This window comes from Heteronotia binoei, chromosome 9, assembly GCF_032191835.1.
Source record: "Heteronotia binoei isolate CCM8104 ecotype False Entrance Well chromosome 9, APGP_CSIRO_Hbin_v1, whole genome shotgun sequence".
Lineage (NCBI taxonomy): Eukaryota > Metazoa > Chordata > Lepidosauria > Squamata > Gekkonidae > Heteronotia > Heteronotia binoei.
Window position 1 is genome coordinate 36,459,144 of NC_083231.1, and position 20,900 is coordinate 36,480,043.

Sequence of the window (20,900 nt, forward strand, 5' to 3'; positions counted from 1 at the left end):
TTGTATAAAAATTATACTGGATTTTTACTATCACATATGTTAAATACATGGTTCAACAAATAATGTCCAAATTCACTTACATAAGTTAAATACGGGTGGGTAGTTCAAAAGGTAAAGTCCAAAGCCATTATCAGCAACTATGCCAGCAAAACAACCATTTTGAATAGAATGAAAATAGTCTCTAGTGAAAGTAGTTTGACTCAGAATCACTCCTAGAGGACTCCTCCGGTGTAGACAATCTGCAGAAGTGAAGTTGCAATCTGCAGAAGTGAAGTTGAATATTTGAAGGCTTGCTGTTCCATTTTTGAAATGGATTCATTTATTCACTATTATGTGAATAAGGTACCAGGCACTTAATAAAGGGAACTGCACCCCAAAATCATTGTCAGGCTTGAACACTTTTCTCCACACTTCTCTATGCTGGATTTAACATATGAGATAGTAAAATTCTGGAATAATTTTTATACAATTATTTTCCATGCTTTTCTCCTTTAGCTGGTACCTAACATACTGTGGAGCTCTGTATTTTCCCTTGTTGAACTATAGCCAGCAGCCAGGCTTAGGTGAGTCATGCATGTCTCATGGTATCAAGTGACCCAATAGCTGCTGTCAGGATGGGCCCCATGAATCCTCCATCAAAGACCAAAACAGCCCTAGGAGTTCTGCCTCTCCCCCTACCTTGATTTGACAGAAACCAAGGCTGGAATGCTGACAATGTTGCTGTGGTTGCCTAGCAACAGCCACTGCAAGCTGTGTTTCTTAAAGTTACAGGTGTAGCTTCTATTATTTGGGGGATTTTTGACCCCCAATTAAAAATAGATTTCAGTACAGATTATGTCAGAGCAACAATGGTAGCTGTCTCCATTTCAGGTACCATTCCAGAGACTGGGTTGGAGAAATACTTACCCTTATCAGAAGCCACTGAAGGGGAGTCCAGCAGCAGCATCTACATGTGCTCCATGAAGTCATATGCTCACTGAGATGACCTCATCCCCACTAGCTCCAAGCTTGTTGTGTTCAATACTTTCCTGCAGATGAAAGCTTGCTTTGCATTGGTGACCAGTGGTGGGCAGGCCACTCCACTCTGGGATAGCAAAAAGCAAAGCTTTGTGGGAATGCTGACAATCACAGACTTCATCAACATCCTGCATCACTACTACAGGTCAGCCATGGTACAGATCTATGAACTGGAAGAACACAAGATCAAAACTTGATGAGAAGTTTATCTGCAGGACTCTTTCAAGCTACTGGTCTGCATTTCACCCAGCGCCAGATTGTGTCTAAAAGCCTGGAGTTTGTGTCTAAAAGCCTGGAGGAGTTGAAGATTGGCACCTCCAAAAACATTGCAATGGTCCATATTAATGTCCCTATTTATGCTGCACTGGGCATCTTTGTACAACAGAGTCTCTGCACTACCTGTGGTGAATGACTCAGGTTGAGTTGTAGTCATTTACTCCAAGTTTGATGTTATTAACCTAGCTGCTGAGAAGACTTACAACAACCTGGATGTGACAGTGATGCAGCATCGCTCCGGCTACTTCAAGAGTGTTCTCAAGTGTTTCAAGCATGAGACTCTGGAGGCAATAATCAACTGACTAGTGGAGGCAGAGGTTCATCAGCTGGCAGTGGTGGATGAAAACAATATCATGAAGGGTATCGTCTCCCTCTTGGATATTCTAAAGGGCGTGGGTCCTGCCTGCTGGTCAGAAGCCTTGACTGCATGAGGTTCAGAGCTCCCCCCCCCCCCAGACTTGGGCCTAATGAGCAAAAGAATCAACCTTTTTTTGCATCACCTTCTTTGGCCTGGCAGCGACAGAATGAAAAGGCTGTGTAATCCAACTGCAACCTAACATCATGTGGCTTGGTGATTCCCACCAGATCAGGGCCTGTGTGTCTTCTCCTTGCCCAGTTTGGCTGCATGGGAGCCTTGAGGCCTGCTGGATCCTAGAGCTACGTGCATTAGTTGGGCTGTTAAGGTTCAGGCTCAGTGTTCTGGGCAGTGTCAGATATTTGAGCTAGCATCACAGAACATTCAAATTCTTCTTGTTCTGGGAGTCTCATTAAGCTCTTCCCTCCTAGGTTTTAAATTACTCCATCTTTGATTAACTCCAAGTTGATTAACTTTGGCCATCTTATCAGAGGGATAATTGGAGTCAGCATTGCCTCCATGCCCTGATAGAGGAATCTATGTCTTTAGCCATAAACATGTCACTCTCCTGCCTCATTTAGGGAAGAAATAGTTCTCCATTAGCTGTTGAAGAGACAGAATTGTACTGTCCCTTTCAACTTGACTGTGCAAGAGTGGTTCTCTCATGAGCCCCGCTTCTTTTACACATTCCTATAGACCCCGCTTCAAACAAAGTATGCAGCATGTATTTTTGTATAAAGCCACATTTTCTATATGATACTTCACCAGTACTGTTCTTCTTTTGGGCCTTCCCAGACAAGAAGATCTGTGCTCTGTCTCTCCTGAGACCTGTGAGAATTAAAAAATATGTATTTCAAGTTCATGCAGGAAACTGTTCTGGGGTGCGTCTCTCTCTGTGGTGTTTCACTTGCTACTTTGCTTTACTGAGATCCTGTATTTAATACAAATCAGCACATCACATTTCAAAATAAATAAATAGATTTCAGATTCTTGGGAAACCTGGACTTTTCTCAGGTTTGTGGAAATATCTGTCTTGTTTGTGCATGTCCCCTGTCTCTGGCTTTAAATAGCTACAGGATTTCGCCATGTTGAGAATTATATTAATGTGCATGTACACAGACATACACTGTCTATTATTATAATAATAATCTAACAGTTAATAATAATTAATCGTGCTACTAGTGGTGAGTGTCTTATCTTGAATTTCATTTCTTTATTCTCATCTTTGCTGTATATTTTGTATACTTCTGTTATATTTATGAAAACTTTGGTTGTGCTTTGCTGGCCTACTTATAGGTTTCTTTACCCACATGCCCACCCAAGTGTTACTTGTCTCAGCTTTCCTCCCTATATCACATGAATTTTCTGTTTATTTGTATAGTCAGTTGCCAGTCAGTCAGTTCATTTATTGTAATTAGCCATTGGCTGTTACAAATCTACAAAAATCTCAAGAAAAAGGAAAGTAAACTAGAAGTTAAAACATACAAAGAATCATGTAAGGCAGGGGTGGGGAACCTTTTTTCTGCCAAGGGCCATTTAGAAATGTATAACATCATTCGTGGGCCAGCAGGAACTCGTTAGCATATAAGGCCACACCCCCTAATATTAGCATATTAGGCCATGCCATCTGGGATAATCAAGTGGAAGTTGAACTGGCTCCCACTCCTAACCCCTGCCACTCCTCCCTCCCTTCATACAGAAACTGCAGCTGCTCCCACCAGACCTAAGGCACCCACATACCCCAGCAGCCATCCTTCACAACACCCACCACTCAGGCTCCAGAGACAGAGAGAAAGAAATAAAGGGAGATAAAGAAATGAGAGGGAAGAAAAAGAAATAAAGAAATGTGGGAAAGAAAGGGAAATAAAGAATGGGGAGGGGAAGGGAAATAAAGAGAGAGAAGAAAGGAAAACAAAAAGGGCGGAAGAAAGAGAAAGGGAAATAAAGAGGGGGAAATTTACTTGAACTTCTACAATGCCCCCTGCAACAATCCTGGGAAGCCTCAGCAGTGTGGCTGGGTCCCATGACCCCTGCCAGCCAGCTGCCCTGGGGAGGCTGCTATGCAGCGTGGCCCAGCCCAGCAACCCCAGCCAGCCAGCTGGGTCCAGGGAGACGGCATGCAGTGCACCCAGCCCCGGAATCTCCGCCCGCCAGCTGGACATAGGGAGGCCAGCGCACACGACCCATGGATCCCTGCCAGCCAGTTGGGCCTAGGGAGGCCGGCGTACAGTGCGCACAGCCCAGCAATCCCCACTGGCCAGCTGGTCCTGGGGAGGCCGGCACGCCATGCACATGGCCCAGGAATCCCTGTTGGCCAGCTGGACCCGGAGAGGCTGATGCACGGTATGCACGGCCCAGGAATCCCCGCTGGCCAGCTGGGCCTGGGGAGGCGAGCCCATGGACCAGGGATCCCTGCACGCCAGCTGGGCTTGGGGAGGCCAGCGTGCAGCGCGGACCAACCCGGAGATCCCTGCTGGCCAGAAGGGCCTGGGGAGGCCAGAACACAGCCCAGCCGGGTGATCCACGCTGGCCCTGGGGAGGGCCGCACACAGCGTGGCCAACCCAAAGATCCCCAGCAGCTAGCTAGGCCAGAAGAGGCTGCTGTGGGCCAGTCCAAGGGGTCTCGTGGGCTGTTTACAGCCCTGGACCGGAGGTTCCCGACCCCTGATGTAAGGTATAACAATTGATGCAATACAATGGCAATAACAATAAAGATGTACACTTAAAACTAAAAGTTATCCCTTCGCATTGCCACCTTGGCATACTTATTTGTATATTTTTACAGGAATCCAATCATCTTCCAAATTTATAAATTTTTCATACAACTGTCCAGACTATTATAAGTGCTGAAAAACTGAACTCAAACACATTTTGTGTCCTGCCTTCACTTTATAGATTGCCATTTTGGGGGGGTGAGGATCCAAACATCCTTCAATGCTTTTTATACCATTTCTTTCTTTCATTGACTTTATTATATTAACTTCCTAAATTACTCCTTTTTTGAGGTATACACTGCTAGCAACATATTTTTCTTGCAGCATTTTGGTTTAACAACATATTTAACTTTTCCTCAAGTCACTACAACTTTTCCTGAAACTTTAAATTTGGTGAACTCTGAATGCAGTCAAACTGTTTGCAATTTGAGACCTAGCCAAGTTCTTGGGAATTGCAGAGGCATCTTTGCAGGATTCTTGCTGTTCAAAGAAACACTGCCTTCTGAAGCTGAGCTGGTGTTATTTGTTCAATGCCCAGAATGTCCAGGTATTTCTTGAGACTTCTAGGCACTGCTCCAAGGGATCCAATGACAACTGGTATGATGGTGCTCTAACTCTATTGGTAGGTCTTAGTATTTTGTGGTCATTTCCTGTCCTTTCTTTTCTATTCTGTCTTTTGGGATTGCATGTAAATGAGCCAAACCCATTTCTCATCCCCCCCCACAATTGTGATATCAGGGGTGTTATGCTCAGGAATTTATCTGTTTGTAATCAGAAATCCCAAAGAATGTTTGTTTCATCATTCTCCATAATCTTGTCTAGATTATACTTGCATGAATTTCTGGACGATGACCAGGGCTTTTATTGAGCAGGAACGCAGTTCTGGCCGGCTTGCTGTCAGGAGTGTGGCCTAACATGCAAATGAGTCCCTGCTGGGCTTCTACAAAAAAGCCGTGTGAAACAATGGTGATGTCAGGGGTGTGGCTTAATATGCAAATGAATTACTGCTGGGCCTGTGGTAAACTATACTTCTTGCAAAGATTTCAGTGCAGCATAGCTGCAGCTCTATCATGATGTTCTTTATAGTCAATCTGAGCAATTTTACTGCAGGCATTGAGCATGGGGTGACTGTATAATTCTTTGTCTTGCAAAAGTGATATTTGCTGTTAACTCTGATCGTCTGAGTCTTTGGCATTTGCTGTTATCACTGGTCTTCTGAATAGTTATTATTATTACTCTTAATTTCATTTTACAACAACTAGAGGAAAATGAACAAAACAGGAAAACAAACTTGACCATCAACAAATAATCAGACTTTCTTGATTAAACATCTAATTAATAACTAACATTCACTTCACTTAGATACTATGTAACACTTTTTCCATCCTTGAAATCACAACATTCCACTCTCTAGTTACTTTTTGATCATATTGATGCCTTTGTAATAAGGTTAATTTCAATAGTTGAAACAGTTCTTTTACTTTATTTAACCACAGAAGACCTAAGGTTCAACATTCATATTTTTGCAAACAGCAATCTTGCTTCAGTAAGTTTAAGACAATGATCTGTTATTACTTTGGAATACCAGCTACATAATTAAGTAAATTTAAGGTTAATTTCTATGTTAAATTGAAAAGCTGCCAACAACAATCTAGTTAGTTTGTCCCAAAAAACTTTTTGCTCTATCACAGTACCACCACAGATGTAAAAAGTCAGCAACAGAATAATCACAGAACAAGCAATTTCCTCCTGCATTGCTATAAATTCTAGCAATCCTAATCAGTGACAGACACCACTGATAAAGATATACAAAAATCTTCCTTAAATAAAGTTGAGACAAAAAGGAGGAGCCTTTTGTAAAACTATAAGACCAAACACTTGTCTCTACTTTAGATCCTAAATTTTTTTGCCATTTTTATGTGGTCAGGGATCCTATTACTATTAATTTCTAACATGCAGTAATAAAAACCTGACATTTTAATTTGCTTTTAAGATATAATTCAAATTTGTTCATTTCTGTCCACCTTACATCTTGAAAACCATGTAATTATTACACTGATTTGCTATTTCATGGGAAACAACATTGTCTCTAATTCATGAAAATGATCTAATTTAGCAACTTTCAACTTGTTGTGTTGTCATTTTTTCCTTCCAAGTTTTAGACTCATTTTAAGGGCTGCTGATGCCAAAGGAAAAGATCAAGAGGCAAAATGACATTGCCACTTGTCCCAGGTAATCAAAATACTATCAATTATTTTTCCCCCAAGAAGAAACTTGACCACTGACTTTTTCAGAAAGATCCAGTTTCTTAATGGTATAGATACAAACAACTGTTCAATCCATATCGCAGCACCTATTTGATCTTTAATCATTCAACTAACTGTTGGATTTTAGTTGTGTGACAGTACAAAGAAATGTTTGGAATTGTAATACTCCCCCCCCCCCCCCAGTTCTATGTACCCTTTTTATTTTATTTTTTTAACATTTCTTTATTTCAGATTCTGGAGTATGAACAGGGAAGTTTTGAAACAAGAAAAATAACTTTGGAAGAACCAAATTTTCAGTAGCATTAATTATACCTAGCAAGGATAAATTTAGAGAGTATAGTATTTTATCTTTGATCTCTCTGAGAATTGGGGCTGAATTATATTTACTCAGTAAGCTAAAATTTACTGGTATGTGTATTCCCAAATACCAAATTACTTTTGAAAATTATACACTGAATAACCAATTTTCTTCATGAAGATCTTCCTTGGTCATGTTAAATAATAAAACTTCTATTTTAGAGACGTACAGTTTTTAACTTGATATTGCCACACATTCGTCAATCACTTTTAAAATTCCTACTATACTTACCAATATCTGTAACAAAAACCTCTAAGTCATCTGCATAAAGACTCATTTTATAACAGCAATCTAAAATTTTAATACCATGGATTTCCTAAGGGATCTACTGCTACTGCAAATAGCTATGCTGAAAAGTAACACCCCTGCCCCAAGATATTTAAAAAGGAGCAGCCTGAAATTGCTAGTCTAGTGAGACAGAATAAATGCTAACCCAATTCAAAGAATCTGTCTCAACACCAAAAGCTTTAAGTGCCATCAGCAAAAAAAATAGGTGCTACTCGATCAAGTTCTTTCTCCATATTGAGGAATATATAAGTGGTTTTAATTTTTCATCAGTAACATATTACATTGAATTACGTATTTTCTTTTCATTTAACGTTAAAGACAGTTTAAATACGAAGTCAATCTGATCGTTACCTACTAATAATTTTGTTAAGATCCTGTAGTCATTATTTAACAAAGTTACAGGTCTGTAAGATCCAACCTCTTTGCTATCTTTCCTAGGCTATAAAATTTTACACATAGTCCAAGATCGCAGGAGATACTTCTTACTATAAATCTCTTGTAATGCTTTATACAATGATCTGATGAGTATTTTTTATTAAAAACTGATAATATTCAACAATAAAACAGTTCAAAACAGTTTTTTTTGTTAAAGATTTAATGGCTACATCTTATAGAGTTAATGGGTTATCTGATAAGTTCCTATCTTCTTCAGTTAACTGTGGAATCTCTCATTTCCTGAGGTAGTAATTTGTGTTATGTCTGGATTATCTGAACTATACATTTTTTAAATTGCTAAAAATATTTTTGAATACCTGAAATATGTGATCCAGCTTAGTTTCAGAATGCTTTTACTATTTGTAATTGTTGTGACTATTCCATTTGCTCACCTTCTTTTTAGTCTAGCAGTTAAGAATTTACTTATTTTTCTACTATTTTTTAAAAAATGTTTCACATATAACAATTTTAATTTTATTTTCCATTTCATTGAACTGTCTTCTAAAATAATAGAGAAGTTAAAATGAATCATTGTTTTTATTTGGTCATTAATGTCTTGTATTTTAATTTGCTCTAAACGTGTTCCTCTCTTGTTCTTCAAAACCTCAGCAACAATAATACCACTGATGTAGGCTTTGCTGGTTTCTCAAACTATATCTGTACTACTATCACCCATTAATATTGAAAAACCCAGTTAAATGTTTTTGAACTTTCCTTTTAAATTGAATATTAGTAAATTATTATCTAGATACTATATCTTTTCAGTCTGAATATCCATTAGTACTGCCATGAAAATAGGAGCATGATCTGAGAACTGATCCTATACTTCATTCAAAAATGGTTTACAGGTGAAAAACATATCAAATCTAGAATAATGAGCATTTGGGGAAAATGGTAAAATCTTTACCTCTACAGTAAAAGTGGTGCCAAATACCAACCAATTGTTGGACATTTAACGACTGTTTAGTAGAGATGGGCACAAAGTGAAAGATGAACCATGTTCAAGCATGAACCAAGTCATTTCATGGTTCATTCCACAAACCAACATGAACCACCAATTATGTTTCTTTTGTCATTTGTGTGTATGTGTGTGATTTTTGAGGATTGTGAAAATGTCTATCTTGTCTGTTCACAGTTCTAATTTCCAGATTTAAGAATCCTTAGATTTGGCTGAGAGATATATTGATTAAAATGAAAACATTGCATATCAAAACAAAAGGAGAGGAAAGGGAATAATGCAGTTTGAACACAATAGAGCAGGGCTTTTTTTTTGGCTGGAGCCCACAGGAGTGAAGCTCCACCTGGGCTGGCCAGGGCTGCGGCTGGCCTGACCCACCATGTGGCAGCCATGTGCTCCCAGGTCAGGTGGTATGGCCTAATATGCAAGTCAAGATTGGATTTCTGCCACAGAAGTCAGTTTTTGAAGGAAGATTTAAAAGGTAAACTTTTTACTCTAGTAAATATTTACATCCCAAATGTTAATCAATGTAACTTCTATAAACAATTAGAACAAGTCCTAGATGAGTTTTCTGCTGGTGATATCATAATTTTAATTAATGGGGATTTTAATCTTGCGTCTACCATTAACAAAGATATAATAATGTTGGAAATAAATTGGCACTAAAAAGATTATTTAAACACTAGGGATGGGCATGAACTGGGAATATTGGGTCTTTCATGGAAGGGATAGTAGTAGCAAAGCAGAAAACATAAGCCCCCTGGAAGTCCTTGTGTGTTCCCCCTTGTCTTTTATAATTTTGTTCTTTCTCCTTCTTTTTCCTGGCTTTTGTGTTCTTCCACATGGACTATTACTTGTCATATCATTTTATCATATTTTCCCCTTCAGTTCCAGAGTTATCCATTTAATCTATAACCCTGTTTTCTTTTACAAATTAAACAATAGTTGTGATCAGTTAAGCTGTTTTTCTGCAATGACCCTTTTCCTTTAATGATCATTACACTACCTCCAACTGGCATTTGCTTCACTTAATCTCCACCCCTCCTTGTTGGTATGTTGTGTAGGATGCTTTTTTTCACTCATATTCATTTCACACTGTCTTTTCAGTACCTCTGAATATCTGATGAAAGATTTCTTTTCTAATTTCTCACTTACCTTAACAGCAAGCTTTCCCTATTTTGTTATTTTAGTGCACATCACCAAACTCACCTCCAAAATCAAGTACATCCTCCTGTTCTCTGTCCTTGTCGTTTGGTGCTCAGACCACCCACATATGGGACATCCACTATACTAGGATGGTGAATGTTGGGGAGAGGCTGTAATGACAAGCTGTAATTCTTTCTGCTTCAACAGATAATGTGAGGCAATTGGGTTCACTGGTTACACAGAGGTTGAACTAGAACCTTAAAACATCTGCTTCTGCTTAGTTATCATCTCAAGCCAACTCACCAGATGCCAAGGAAGGAATAATGCACATGTCTGTGACTCAGCTGACACTGATGAGTAGTCACCCACAAGCTTTTAGCAGAGATCAAATTCTTGAAAACATTCTGTTCTGCAATGAAACAAAATCTGAAAACACCACTATTGAGGAAAACAGCTAAATTCTTTGTGTGTGTTGTTCCTGTTTTTTGTTAAACTACAAAATATATAGGAGTCAGGCATGCATGTGGAAAGAAAAGGAGGGCTGGAACCTTACCTGCAAGTTCCTGAGGACAAACCAGCATACATCCATCACAGGAATGGTATTTGAATGGCTGTGCTATCACTCAGGAATAGTTTTTGCTGTATTATCGGTGAAGGTTAGCTCTGCCCCCAAATCTCAGGGAACAGGAAATGGGTTCCCTAGCCTCTGAGAATAGTGTTGTCCAGTTCCACAAACAGAATCCATTCAAAATGTTGCCAGTTTACCTGTCACACAATCGGTTCAGTTGTGCATCAACAGCTCCAGGTCATGTTGTGTGAGTGCATCACTTTCAGTCCCAACCTAGTATTTCCATTTTTCTCATTAATAGAAGCAGACTGCCAAGTAGTCAACATATCAGAAGGCAAGATAACAGGATGTCTTCACAAAGACATTAGGGAGGAAAAAACCCCTCAAGACACTCAGCTACAGGTAGCAACAAATCCAGTCTATATACATCAGCGTGGTTTTCAAGGTTAGACCCGATTACAGACATACAATGCTGTTTCAGAGAAAGGAATGGTATGTGAGCATAGCAGACAGGAAGAAAAGAACTTGCCCACAGGTGAATTTACACAGTGAGGGAGTGAAAAGGAGAGATGCTGGTGGAAATCAAGAGGGAGACTGCATGGAGACTTGGGGGTCAGTCTAATGCATTACAGTTGCCCTGGAAAAGATGCCTGGCCAAAGCCAGGGTAGCTGTTTGCAAGGAAGAGGCCAGGATTTGGAACTGAGGGCAGTAGGATGCTGGAAACGGATTATAGTATTGAGGTGGCAGAATTGCAGCTCTCCCTAGTAGATAATATGTCAATAAGACACAACAGAATTAAAGTTTCACTGAAGAAGGCTGAGTCCAAGAGAATGTCCATTCAAAGACTGCCTGGTCAGTGCAAATAGTGTGGTCTTATTATTTTTTAATACAAATATGTAGTTTGAACATAATTTTGTAAGAGCTCCGGATTTAAGTGGGTCATCCATTCCAAGTTCGTATACACCACAAATACGAACTGGTTGTCATTCCTGCTCAACAGGGAACAGGAGTTTTGAGTGGGGAGCTGGGAAACTTTAAGAGAATCTGCAGCACTCTATTAAGTTCAATTTCCCAAAATTCCCTGAGGAAGGACATGACTAACTTTGGTTCTATACCAATGTGGTTTTAGTACGGACATGCTGGTATCAATGATCATTCATGAAAAGATTCTGTAGATCATTCTGTTCACTATATGCTCCGTCTGCTTAGGAATGCAGCAAAACCAATATCGCAAATAATGTCACCCTGCCAGCATCCAGTTTGTTAAAACCTCCTCTGTTTTTGAAGAAAAGGCTCTGCAATTATCCTCAAATCCATTTTTCAATGTTGTAAGTAAGACACAAGTTGATTCCTGAAAGATCCATTATTAAATTCCATTCTAATTATGGTGACCATGGTCGTTCTTTGGTTCTCTACTGCTGAAGTTTTCCTAACTTTTTAAGAGATGCTACTGGGGCTCAAATGCACAGCATATGCTATGCATGCTTCATTCAAAGAACTCTGGTAGTAAAGACTAGGGAACTCTGCTGTCAGAGTAAATATTTGGCTGGATGGCTCAATGTTCAGACTTGGAATAAGGCATTTTCATATGGCCAAAAGTTAGTTTAGTTTCCAACACAGAAATTAAAAACATAAACATGATAAAATGAGTTGAAAACACAAAACATAACTAGCATACAGATCTTCCTCACGGCAGCGCCATTTGCAAAATAAAATAAAAAGACTGAAAGACATAACATATAACCAAATGTTATTTAATATTTTAAAAAGTAACACAATCCAAAATGGATATTTCACACAACACTACATATACAACATGAACACAATATTACCATATGGAGGGACTTTCAAATATAGACTTACAAAAATCCCTGTCCTTTTTTTCCTTTTAAGTTATTATTCTAAGCATGACAAGTTATCATCATTTACAATATGGTACACTGACACAATAAAAACCATGTCACAAATGTGCTGTTATAAAACAGTAACGTTAAGGGAAGACATTTCATGAACTGTAATTATTTCATATGAAATACTATACAATATAAACAGAACATCCAGCTTGGATGACCTTTACAGCAACCAGAGACCAAGTAATTTAATTTTTTTTTTCAGTGCAAACACATTTATACAAGGCAGTCTTGGTTGCAAAACTCCCTTCTAGCATACAGTAAGTCCCATTTGCATTTATTAACTCATTTAAACCTAATGCAACAGTCACATTCAGTCACTCACAGAAGGTTACCTGCAGAATTATGATCCCTTTAAATGTAACTCTTGTTCGTACAGAAGTCAACAGCTGTACCAATTACTTTACGGGCCCTATTCAGATTTTTCATGCTCACAGGAGGGTGTCTGATTATGTATGCAACCTATACTCACAGTACTATTGTGTACTAGCATCAAGGGGTGTGTGCGTGTGTGTTTCTCACAGAGAAGTTTGCTTAACATTTAGCAGGGTACCTTTCACATACCATGAAAATGACCCAGAACTACTCTCAATGGAGGCACTCTGGTGAGTTTCTGAAGTGCTTATGCACCATAGACTTGGCAAGATGCAAGTTTGGCAGGTCCAGTATAAGATACACAATGGTTCTGTGCTGAACTGTGTTCTGATCTGCCACCCGCACAATAACACTTCCCTTCTGCTCCATTTTCTGACAACCAGAATTAGGCTTTGCTCACCATTAACTACTTTTGTCTATTATTCACAACCATTTTACTGTATACATATACACTGTAAAACAGTAATCACCAACATGGGGTCTAGGATACCATGGCACCCAGTGATTTGTTTCTTGGTGCCTGCTGGTGGGTCCAAACTTGGGGTCGTGAATGGAACAGAAAGTGAAATTGGACTGTAGGCAACTCCCTGTCAGCTGACAAACTGCTGAGCTCATCCCAAACAAAAGCACCACATGCATGCTTGGCCACAGGCTTTTAAAAATGTCTCTGGGCTTGGAAACGGCTTTCTCTGGCCAATCAAGGCACAAAACCCTTCTCCTTCGGAAATGAAAACAAACAGCATCTCTTTCCCAAAGCAAAGAGCCCAGGAGGGACTGCCCATTTGGAAGCAGCTCCCTCTACTATAGACGGGCACTTGGCCTAGAACCTCTGAACGTTTGGTGAACCTCCCAACATTTTGAGATTGACCTCGTTCCCAATGGCAGCCATTTTGTGATTGTACCCAGTGCCCTTTTTCAAAACTGCCAGAGTGCCCACAGACTTGGCAAGGCTGGGTACTTTCTCTGTATAGGCTATTATTACTTTTAGCTTCTTCAAAGAAGTTGAGTGCAGCTATACTAATTCTCATGATTATTAGCTGCACACTGCAGCCTATTCAGCATTTGATGTTAAAGCCCACTTTCTTGCTATGCAGAGAAGCCGGTAAAAACTGAGGCTTTACCAAGCATCCAGCCAGCTGCAATGCTGAGAGTCTGACAGCCCTGCAGGGCTTGATTTAATGCATAATCTAGCTCCCACTACTGCTGTAGATCAACAGTGCTGAATAAACATAGAAACACTTCCATGTGCTCCCTCTGTGGGCTTCGTTTGGACCATTTTCATAAAACACTGATGTTTATTATAGCACTAGAGATAGGGATTTTTTAGAATTCCAAATATTCCTGAATACTGGCTAAATTTCTTTTATTCTAGTCATGTTAAGTGTGATTTGTCTCAACAGAAGTGGATATAGATTTTGGAATGACAGAACACTATCCTGTGATAGCTCAAATCCCTCAGCAAATGCCCAGATCCCTCAGCAAAACCCCACAGGCAAACCTGCAGGCAAGCAAGTCCAAAAGCTAGTTGGGAGGAAGGAAAATCTGCATCACCCAGCAACTGATTCTTGCAGGGCTTTCAGTGCTAGTAATGGTCACCTGTTGGGGGATGGGGGGGGGCGGGTGCCAAGCTGCTTAACAAGATGGACATGTGTATATGTGGCTTTGGGGAGTGAAATCAAAACACACATCTGGTAGGGGCCAATTATCTTCACAATTAAAGCGGAGAACATTGTTTTGATTAACGTATTACCGTTTAATAACAAAGTTCTCTGAAAGAACAGAAAGAAACAAACTGCAATAGAACCCAGTTTACTGAGCTCAATAATACTGTTATTTGGCAAAACCTTTTGTATTCCTCCCCTCCCCTTTTTTTCTTAGCGTTTCTTAGTGTTCTTCAGTTACTCACACAGGCTGTGTTGTGGGACGTGAACCATTTTTGACACTAATAAAAGCCTGGCAAGGCTCCAAAATGTTGTCATTTGCTGAAGAGTTAACCTTGAACTCATTTAAAATATTAAACTACTCATTGCTGGCAAAAGCAATCTCAAAAACTGACACTGGGAAAATCTATAGAGGCAGCCAAAGGGTACATTGAAGCACAGTCACTTTTAAGTCAAATGAGTATATCTTGGTAATGACAAATCTGTGGCACTAACATCTTGGACAAAAACACCCTTACTGGAAAGCATGTTGAGTGAGTTTATTTCCAGTGGTAAATCCTCTGGCAAAAGGCACAATATCAGTGCAACCTACGACCACTGTTTCATCAACTGCTCTTTAATTTTAGAAGTGATTGACTTTGTCAAAAAGTGAATGCAATTGCCACTTACTCTGTTGCTGGTAATGTATTGAGAGCAAGGATGCTTTTTTAACCATGTAGCTGTTTTATAAACAGGGCTGTATGCTCTTGGTACAACCACAACTGTGACACTCAAGTATGGAATCTGGATCTGGCATGGTATTCAGGATCCCTTGAATCTCAGCTTTCACAAGCTTTTCCAAACAGCTGCAAAAGAGATGCATGAAGTAAAATCTAAAAATTTTAGAATACCACTGCCTAAAACCTGGAGTCAAGGGAGTGCGGCTTCAATCTGAGAGAAGCAAAATATGTATGTTCAGCTTATAGAACATAACTCCTCTCAGGCAGAACCTGGATTTTTCCTGCAGCAGAATCTGAATTTTTCAGGCACAGATCATTCACAGCCCTGAGTATAATAGGCACAGGTTTAAATAACCAATTAAAAGATTCTCCCAAACTGCTCTTCCTTTGTTGTTTGTTATTTTTGCAAGAATGATGACAGCATGCCTTGGACTGAACAAAACCTTAGGATTGCACCATGAGCATCTGTAAAAATTATTCTTGCTGAAGCACAACAGCCACTTATTCTTTTCTTAGGATGCTTCTGGAATTAGCTACTTAACTGTTCCTCTCCTTTTTTTTCACTAGATGCCTTAAGGACAAACACTCCTATACCTTACCTGGTGGTTCTGTTGGTCAAATTATTTCAGAATTGAAAAAATATGGGCTCTATAGTATCTGATCCCCAAGATGCATGAGACAATGTGAGTGCATCACACCAGTGGTCCATCTAAAGGCAGATAAAACTAAGCTCTGTTGTGATATGCTGCTATAAATCAAGGCAGAATAGGGCCCAAGTGTTGAAAATGGAGGCAATAGACCTGGTGTGTCTTCTGCTAAGCCCCAAACCGCCAATCATATTCCATATACTGTATACATTAACAGGCTTCTAAGTTACAACCAACACTTGACTTTCTACCAGGTAGAGATTTCAGAAATAGAAAGTCAAAGGATAATTTTGACCCACCCCCTTTTGTTCCTCAAAAGGATTCTATGATCCTTATATGAAATTTCATTACTACTAAAGCCAAAAGCCAATTGAATACAGTAACAGGAAATCATGGCAATGAAAAATGACTTCATACGCAAGCACCGACACACAAGAGAACGTCATGGCCTTTTCTTCATAAAGTTTTCAACATTGCTCTTAACAAATACCCCTTTTAAAAAACATGTTGCTGCATTTCATCAAATTGATGGAGGTAGTTATATGTGTAAAAAAAAGTTCTTACCATAAAAGTAACATGTTGTATTATAATAATACATATCAAGTGTGCAAAATGCCGACAGATTTGTGTTGACCCTTTAAAGTTGAACACAATATAGAGATTCAACGCATTCTGGTTTTGTAAACCTTTCATTTGATACATTGGAAAAGAGGGTGTTAGATATTCAACCATGCAAGACAAAGGTCATCATGATTTTATCACAGGGTGATAAAAATATTCAAGCTCCGTTGCTGGTATAATTTTTGATATTCTCAAGATGGGCTTTTCTTATATTAAAAAATGCACAATAAGAATGTTTCTTTTTGTATTTTCAGTTTATAATTACATGTTCTGAGAGTCACATTAATGCTAATAAAATGCCATAAACATATTATTGGCTAACAGCCATGCCAACATTAACAGGACCCTTTTAAAGCTTGTCTTTGGGAACCTTCAAATATCACCCAGGGAGAATGTATTTTTAACATCGGAATGATATCATCTGTATAACTGCTACATGTATCAATTTCAATAATTTTAACTAAAAGAGCTGAAGGAAGAATGTTCCTCATACATCCTCCCCATTCACATTTTAATACTGCATTTTATTAATTTTTATTTTGCTTTCAGCTATAAATTAAGATACCATATTAGCAATTTTATTTAGTGAACTGATACATACTATAATTATCAGAGCACATCTCAAACCAAAAAAAAAGGTCATGGTTAGCTACTGTATAGTGTTATAGCAATTCCCCCTTAAAACACTAGTAACTCTGGAGTCTCTGCCTGTTTTAAATATTCCCAGAGTTACATATGTAAGCAATAAATTTCATTAGGCAATGCATTTCTGGGTTATTACAACATAGCTTCGAAGGTATTTATAGGCAGGAAGCCAAATGACAAACCAACCAAGCAGCATAATAACCTCCGTTCCATGCACTGAGCCATCTTCACCGCGTGTAGCAAAGAGAATTTTTACATGATAATAAAGAATCCTTCTAGACTCAATTTGACTGGTTGTTGTAAGTATAAGTGCTGCAACTCAAAGCTCCACAGGATTCCAAAAGCTCAGTGTGCACATCAGCATTTCCTGTATGGAGCACTTCCCACCATTAAAAAAAAAAAAAGGCTTTATACAGATCTCCAGCAGGCACATTGGAGACTGTGCTGTTCTCTAGAACCCTTTGATTTGCAATGGCATGACCTACCCCACTGTAAACTAAAACCAGTTGTGTCCAGTGTTTATAAAGCTATGTCATAAGCACCTGAAAGGTGTTTAAGTATAAGAGTGCACCTTCAGAAGACAACACAGAACACAAGAAGCTTGAGCAGGCTATATGAATGGCTCTCATTACCAGTTGAAAATACTGTCTTTACTGGTACACTTGGTTATAGCACCTGGGTATCACCGAAAGACAGAGGAAGTATAAATATCAATGCACATTCAGCAATTTACACTGCTTCTGAACTACTATTTTCTTCTTCTGTTAGTACTGTCATTATGATGACACGAACATCATTTCCTGGAGTATGGGATTGCATAAATAATGATGAGCAAAATTTGCCCCTTTATACTTCTGAAGTTTATTTTTAATTTTAGAGGGCTCCACAATTTCAACAGGAATAGGATTTCTAAATTACTTTGGATTAGCAATTTCAGGGCATAAGTATAACAAATCTGTAGATACAGAGCTTCCACTATCAACTTTGTGAGACACACAAAAAAAGAGGTAAAGTGATGTCTTTTATTGAACTAACCTTTGTCGATGAAAAACTTAGCAAGCTTTTGAGTACATCAATGAAAACTGTTTTATCATCTCTCATTCTTTCAGACTAGAAAAGTAATCTCTCTTTACCAGTGATCCTTCTGAACACATTTAATTTCAACTCATATGACTTTTTAAAAACCTAAGTATTTCCATACAATGTTAACTCACAAAGAAATGTAATTCAATAAAAGGCCTGAAGTTTATTAGTCTCTAAACTCTGTTCTCTGATAACCTCTACAGTGTATGCTAGTTTCAACAGCCTAATTTAGGCACTCTAAAAATTACATAAAATAGAAATATGTCCTTCCATAGAAAGAAATCAACTCTTCAGGCTATTTACTCATCATTTGTATCACAAAGATCTTTCTTCTCCTCCTTTGTTCAAACAAATCATTTCAATAGTAATTTGGAGTAACAACTGGAGTGGCACAGTGAACACCTATTTAAAAAACTACCTTTCTTTGTTAAATTTTCTATCACTTAGTGACATGCTCCAATCAAAGTTAGGTTTCTCTTTCCTCACCTTAAATTCAAAGTCTTGTATCCCTGCTTGCAGCTAGGGGAAATTAAGAAATAAATTTTAGGCAAGCATAATATATACTTTTAAAGAAATCAAACAAAGCAAAAATAAACAGCATCTCCTTTTCTCTCGCCCCTTCCTGCATCTTTAAAACATGACCTCTTTTGACTTACATTGGCTATGGATTCTTCCAAGATCATGTCATGAAAACTCACAGTGAAAATGACAGATGTATAAATAATTCACAGGTAGTGCTGAGGTCTTTTCCTAAGTTTTGTTTGGCATTGTTTCCCCCACAAGGTGACTCTTAGCTGTTTACTTTCAATGGAAGGCTCTGTTATAAAGGGAAAGCATCAACTCTGTGGCAAAGAGCTTAACCAGTGGTAGGGGGCATCACATATCTGTGGCATTTTTAAAATGAAGTTGGCAACTGCATGACATTGAAAATGCAGATTACACTTACAGTGTCTAGACTTTCATATATGTGCTCAGTTACGATTAAGTGAAGCAAAAGTGTACATATTATCCCTACTGCTATTCTGCTGCTACAGAGCCGCAAATGTGAAAAGCGATACTTTGAAATAAAGATTTCTTTGTTGCCCCTAGCCTACTTAGCAGCACAGTTTAAGTAGACACAAAAAAACTGTGCAGTTTGAGATGCCTGTTTCCCCCCCCTTCCCAAAGACGTAAACATTAGTCCCAGTGTCGTAAACTTTACTGTATAGGATGAGACAGAAGATCTGAGGCAGAAGCACTATCAAACACTTGTAACAGAAGCTTGCAGGCAATTAGCAGGTTTCTGCAGTTTTTCAGCTTCACTTGTTGGTGGGTCAGCAGCTGCTCGATAGCTGAACACTGGACCAGCACCACCATGCGCAGGGCTGAGAGCTGGGTTCTGACGTCGGTTGCTTTCAACGATACTTGAAGTGTTGGAAGCTAAGCTCTCACGAGTGCTAAAGGGGGGAAAATACACATATAACATACAGATATATATATATATATCCATCTGCCTTGCCAGGAAGTAAAAAACCATAGAAATATTTTATTTTTTAACACAATGTTATTGCAACAGAACGATCTCAGCTAACAATATACCCAGGACTGTAGGAGCACCACAATTTCATCCTTTTGCTGGAAGTTGATGCTGACTGAGAAATTCAATGTGCTGGGAACTGATACATATCCTTAATTTAAATATATATATATATATAAAAACCTTTGTGACTGCAAAGACAAGCTTGCAAAGTTTAAGCAATACCTGTAAAAATGTTCAAAACCACAGAATGGTTGATCCAGTAATAATCAGTCATCGTACTAATTCCTTTTAATACCTGAAATCTTCAGTGTTAAAGAATTCTAATTTTGAACAAATGTCAGAACACTGAAGTTACCATTTGTCATTCAAGCGAGACAAACAATATATCCACACTGCTGAAGAACAGAGCACCTTTGCACTCCCAGCTGGTGCACAGGGTTGTTGTGTATCAGCTGCAGGGGGCTGCTTCATGATTGAACTAAGTTATGAGGTTAAAACTGCACTGCAGGCTCCATGGAGCACTACTGGCGTATCTATCCCTTGCCCCAATGCATACAGGGCATATTTGAAAAGACTTTTTACAAATCCCTTCCAAAATCCCTTGCAATATGGACATCCATTCCAAAAACCTTGACCAGAGAATGAATATTCCAAGTGTATTTTAGGCAATGAAATTACCACAACTTTCATTCTTGCGTATCCATGCTCGTGAACATTGTCAGTAGTAGTGGCAGATGCAGGTGACAATTGTGGCACGTGATGTTTGGTGGCTTTTCAATTTACCCTGTATGTTAGCTAATGGCTATTTGTCTGTACAAGTCCGCAAGGCAGTCAACAATATATTTGCTTTCCTTTCCTTTGGTTGTACTGCGATTATTCTTAAGTATAAGTAAGGTTCACCTCAGTGTGCTGTTTCCACAGTTATGCATCATTCTACTAAGACTATTTGACTTCGAAAGTCACATTCCATATCCTTCACCGGCAACATCTTTTTCTCTCAGCTCCAATTTTGTGTTTAAAACCCAGCTTGAGAAAGAATTATGTGAAATCAAAAGCTATCTCACTATTTCATTACCTTCATTTGGGTTATCTGCCTCATCCTATACATGTTTCCTTGGAAGTAAGTCTTGATGACAGCATGATTCTATGTGTGTTTCATTTACTCAGAAACAAACCACACTAATGTTCAATTCATAGTATATTCTAGAAGTTTTAATATTTCTCTAGTGTCATCAAGAACTCAATGTGCTCCTTGAGTGCTCTCTTACAATGGAGGCTCAAGTAGCAGCCACTACTAGATCCGCCTTTTTCATCTTCGGCGGGTGCGACAGTTGGTC

General features: G+C 38.9%; 1 protein-coding gene and 1 pseudogene across 3 annotated transcripts in view; one reads left to right on the forward strand and one right to left on the reverse strand.

The window, feature by feature from the left end:
• The first annotated feature begins 875 nt into the window (after positions 1–875).
• LOC132577523 (5'-AMP-activated protein kinase subunit gamma-1-like) lies at positions 876–1,716 on the forward strand (annotated as a pseudogene).
• Positions 1,717–19,198: 17,482 nt separating this feature from the next.
• Positions 19,199–20,900, reverse strand: part of STOX2 (storkhead box 2) — a 179,437-nt gene continuing 177,735 nt past the window's right edge. For all 3 annotated transcript variants that reach the window (XM_060246459.1, XM_060246460.1, XM_060246461.1), the window contains exon 4: positions 19,199–19,480. In XM_060246459.1, the coding sequence (XP_060102442.1) occupies positions 19,285–19,480 (196 nt within the window). In that variant the 3' untranslated portion in view covers positions 19,199–19,284. The remainder of the gene's footprint in view (positions 19,481–20,900) is intronic.